General features: G+C 44.5%; 1 protein-coding gene across 1 annotated transcript in view; it reads right to left on the bottom strand.

The window, feature by feature from the left end:
• Positions 1–3,954, bottom strand: part of CPSF4 (cleavage and polyadenylation specific factor 4, 30kDa) — a gene marked incomplete at its 5' end in the record, with an annotated part of 5,621 nt that extends 1,667 nt beyond the window's left edge. The window contains 6 exons of the mRNA XM_009698647.1: positions 589–681; positions 1,575–1,647; positions 2,110–2,203; positions 2,356–2,451; positions 3,244–3,396; positions 3,904–3,954. Of these exons, the coding sequence (XP_009696949.1) occupies positions 589–681; positions 1,575–1,647; positions 2,110–2,203; positions 2,356–2,451; positions 3,244–3,396; positions 3,904–3,954 (560 nt within the window). The remainder of the gene's footprint in view (positions 1–588; positions 682–1,574; positions 1,648–2,109; positions 2,204–2,355; positions 2,452–3,243; positions 3,397–3,903) is intronic.
• Positions 3,955–4,855: the final 901 nt, after the last annotated feature.

Below are 4,855 nucleotides of genomic sequence, written 5' to 3'. Positions count from 1 at the left end.
TCATTCCTTGGTTTGGCAGCAATGGGGTGCATTTACAGCGGCAATACTGAACAGTCTTTGCATATTCAATATCTGTTATTCACAAGGACCTTCCAGGCTAACAGGGGAGAAGAAAATCTTTCTACAGTCACCAAGTGTAAGCAAATTAACTCATGAGACAAAGCTAATATTAACTCTTATTTTGAAATGTACAGTTCGGCAGTCACCTTTAACTGTCATTGTGGTAGGGTTTCCTGTTTATTAGCAGATGAGCAAAGTCTGTACTACAGCAGCCTTAATTCTCACAGCAAGTCCACGAGGTAACAAAACAATGACCTCGAGGCCTCAGAACTCAATGCTAATTCCCACAGCTGTATCCACGCATCAAAACGCAACGTCTGTTGAGCAGAGCGCGTATCGCATGAACCTTTTCACACTGTGAAAAAACCTTTTGCAGGACCAACAACCCACATCACAACAGTCCATTCCTTTGCCCGGGACAAGCAACCAGCACCAAAGCAGCATGATGTAATCCAGGTGACGTGCACTTTGTACTTCTTAAATCTAGCACCCTCTGCTTTCCCTCCTCATCCCTCCCCTCTGAATTACCTTGTAGCAGGTGACTTGCTCCAATGGCCGGGGTCCTCTGTTCCCAGTGTTGTTATTTTGAGACTGCATGACTCCAATTACTTGGGGTGTCCTCTGTTGGTTAGGAGAAGAGTTCTGATTTGTTAAGTGCATCGAGGACAAAGACCTTTATGGTTGTTATTTTGTTAAGCACGGAAGAGAGGACCCCACATATCAAATGATCAACTTTCCTCCAAATCTGTGTGTGGGTGCTCTGCCAGCTGGAGCACCAGACAGAAGAAATCAAGTACTGAGGCTTACAAAGTCCAGCGAACCTGATTTTCTCTGGGAAGCACATTTACAGAGTAGGTTTAGGCTGCTAAAATATCATTGCCATCACTGAGAGATGCCACGCAGATTACAAAAACTAGCAGATTGCTGCACAACCACACATGATGTGCTTCTGTGTAATGTGGGAGTGTTCCATGACTAGATCTCCATGTAAAGCTGGAGCAATTGTAGGGCTTTCATCACTATAATGGCACTCAGGGTTGCTCACTGCTTAATTCTTGCATAGCACCCTCCCTTCCAGGTAGTGCCTCAAGCAACAGAACTGCCACTTCTCACCTCCAAGCTGGAGGACAGTACTAATGACTGAGATGATTAATGAAGGCGAGGGGAGAAACATAACAAAGCAAAACAACACAGTCCCAGGAAGAAGGCAGCAGCAGCCCATTGTGATCAGATGGTGGACATTAGAGGGCTGGGAGGAGGGAAGAGAAGGGACAGTGCTTTGTGGTTTATTAGGATTTGTCTCCAAGTTCTTAATTATGAAAGAGTATCACACCCTCTTGTAAAATATGAAAGGTTTTTCCTCATTCAGTGAATATTTCTCCAAGACTTTCCAGCAAGCCACATCTAAGAGCCCAGGTGTCCAGTTTTGACCGCTAGACAATATACCCTCTTTTAAAGCACTGTGGGAAACGCTTTGAGGGTGGGCGCATAGGGGAGGCAGGGGAATTGTGTACCTTTTGCTGTGTTTGTGTCGGTTGAGGCAGTGGTGGTTGCTCTGTGGTTCCCATTGGCAGTTCAAACCGAGGGCTGGTTTAGATGGAAACAAGAAAATTGATTCTGAAATCGTATGCCAACATTTTACCATCAGCTCAGTCAAGTAATGCCAAACAACAAAACAAACATTCAGCCAATTAAATTTGGCTCATGGGACATAGATCTCCCCCTCCCCACTTCTCTTTGCATTCTAACACTCAGCAATTACATACATAAAAATGACAATCCAGTATGTAGTACAGCCCTCTACCTGCGAAGACTTCTGGAATACAAACCCCTGTGATCCCACTGCACTGACGGCATCTGATCACCATTCCAGAGTCTTACTGGTAACTCCCTGAAGAGGCCCTGCCCCATATCCTCAAATCAGTAAACCAAACTAAACGTTTGCCAAATCTCCAAAGCCATTGGGAAGCACTGGAGCACCCTCATTTGACATATACTGGATCGCAAGGGAAACACAAGATTACAGGACAAGCCCGGAAGCATACTCACTGCATGAATTTACAGGTAGGCCCTTCTGGACAGAATCCGACTAGGTAATTCACACAAATGACTCTTCGAGTGTGCCGGTGTCTGCAGAGGGGACCTACAACACAAAGCTCAGTAGTTCACGTTCCACGTATACGTACCCCAGCACTCAGTAGTAGCAGGTACATAAGCAGATCAGGCAAAGAAAGAATAGCAACACCCTACCCTTGATTTATAGCCACAGAAGCAGCAACTGTGCAACATACATACCATGTTTACAGAAGCCTCTGTCATACCAGGGACAATCTTTGATCTTAGACTCCGGGTCAATGTGCAAGAATGGACATTCTTTGTTACTGCATTCCCCTGTACCAAAGGCAAACACACTTCTTAGTCAATTGTGCATGTTCCAGATCAAATGACTCTCAAAACATTACCTGGATCATGTAGCTCCCACAAAGCTGCTACCAACATTTATAAGTTCAGGCACAACAGTCTTACTGCCTGCCTTAACCTAGATGAAGAACACCAAGGACTCATCCCCAGTGAGCAAAGTTCTACCAGACTCCATTATTTATGTGTGCTTTTAAAAACAATGCAGAAACTAAATTTGAAAGAGCAGTCATGATAACATAAACCAAACATTTAGTGCACCAGAAGTGTGGAGAAACTACAAATTGCGCACTAACCTCAATCCAAGGAAACCTACAAGACTGTAAGTTTCTGACAGCAAGTTGCCTCATTATGTCCAGATCTCCAGAGCTGGAAAGCAAGTGCATAAAAGTTTTGCACCCCCATGCCCTCTGCTGCTCATCAGCTCCCCAAAATAAGAGTCATGCAAAGACCAACTGCTCAGCCTACTCATCTCATACCCAAAACAGAATGTAAGGCATAAAACCCAGTAAAAACTTGAACTTCCCCCCTCTTCCCCCAAGGGACAAGCTCTTGAGAGAGAAGACATCTACAATACGTCACAAATTTAGGGGGATAATAAGGTGAAGGACTAAGTAGATCTGAAAAAATGACAATCTAACAATATTATCAGACACAGAAGAACTGTAATGCTCTGAAGATGGATGAGAGGCATGTACCAAGATCCTCTTCACCAGACTCCCACACCAGCAAGGAACGCTAAGCAGGAGCTACAATGCCCCTTACCAAATTTGGAGTAGAAGTAACACTCAGGCATCTTGGTCATGTCATACTCGTGCAGAAACTCGCACTGGTCTCCCTTTTTGCACAGTCCTCGTAGCCAGTGTTTGCAAACAACTGTCTTTTCCCCACTGATGTGTCGGAACGGGCACATGCCTCCTGCAGAAGGATGGAGCAAGGAGAAGGGAAAAAAGAACAATTAAAATATGCGGCACAAGAAGGCACAGGGCAACAGCAACATTTTGTTCCCCTCTGCAAGAGGGGTTTCAGAAGACACCATTTCTTCTCATTAATTTAGCCTTTGGTGGCAATAGCAAAACAGGGAGTTCCAGACAAATCTTACGTTAACCTCTAACAAGTCTCCAGCTCTTAATCCTGGCAACCACAAACCACAGCAACTAATACAGGCACATCCACAGCAAGGTCTGCATGTGGTAAGTTCAAGCCTTCCTTTAGCAGGAGCTTTGCTTATTCACCTCCCAGCTTCTTAAAAAAAATACCATTATTTCACAAACGCTGCAGTTATTCCAACATTCTTCAGTTTTATTCTCTATCTAGGTTATCCTCTCATATTTACAAAAAAGAAGAGCACTGTAGACAGTGTGAGAAAACGTAGTTTCCCCCCTCCAGCCCTGTGAGTATAATTGTATTTGAAATATTACTTGCCTTTTCCACAAGCCGCTTTTAAAAAAAATTCACACACAGCTGCACCTGATTCTGTGGAGAGAACAAAGAAACATAATTAATTTTAATAAAGTTTCATGGCAACTTTTAAAATATTTCCTTCCCCAGAAAGACAATCTGGTCCTCAACATCAAAAGAAAAGCAGCATTTTGGTTTGGGGAATTTACTTTCCCGCATAAGTTCCTCGTTCCAGGCCTGGCCCTCACAAATATCTGTATTCTTCTTGAGGGAACCAACTGGAATTTGCAGAGATTTGGTGGTTCTTCTTTTGCTTTTCAGGTATTTAGGTTTTGTTGACTGGGTTTTCCTCTGTTGTTAAATCAATCATGTCAGTGAACCCTGTATTTACCATACTGGCAACAACAGTCTTACATTTTTTGACCACATCAGCCTGAAACAACCATTAGCATGTCATCCCTTGCTGATCCTGACCAACAGGCACCACAACATTTGAAGGAATTAAAACACAAGTTTAGTAGCCTGGCCAGAAAATTTCAGCTAACTATGAGTCTCCTGAGACTACCTGTGTCAGATTATTAGAGACTAGGCCATGGATATACCTAAAGATGAAGTCTTCCTGCCATCAAAATGCCTCATCTATCAAAAGAGGGGGAAAAAAAAAAAGGTACTGTGCAGGAAAGTGATGTTTAGTCACGATAATGCCTCAAGTTTCATTTTCCAGCCTGGCTGCGTACTAACTACAGCTTTCATTAACTAGGAAAGAAACGCATCTCGATTAAGACAGTAACTTCACAGGAAAAGCAGCAGTTCGGAGGATCTACGGATAAGACCTAAGCAAGGCGCCCAAATCCCCGGAAGCCTCCCTCCCTCTCTCCCTCCCCCAGCCGCCCCCGGGGTCCTCCCGGGCAGGAGCCCTGGCACAGCCCCAGCCCCGCGGACGGCTGCGGGGAGCGGGGCTAAGAGCCGGCCCCAA

The sequence above is a fragment of the Cariama cristata genome, unplaced genomic scaffold (assembly GCF_000690535.1).
Source record: "Cariama cristata isolate BGI_N322 unplaced genomic scaffold, ASM69053v1 scaffold15364, whole genome shotgun sequence".
In the NCBI taxonomy this organism is placed as follows: domain Eukaryota; kingdom Metazoa; phylum Chordata; class Aves; order Cariamiformes; family Cariamidae; genus Cariama; species Cariama cristata.
The sequence above is the reverse complement of the archived record's forward strand: the minus strand, read 5'-3'. Positions and strand labels throughout refer to the sequence as shown.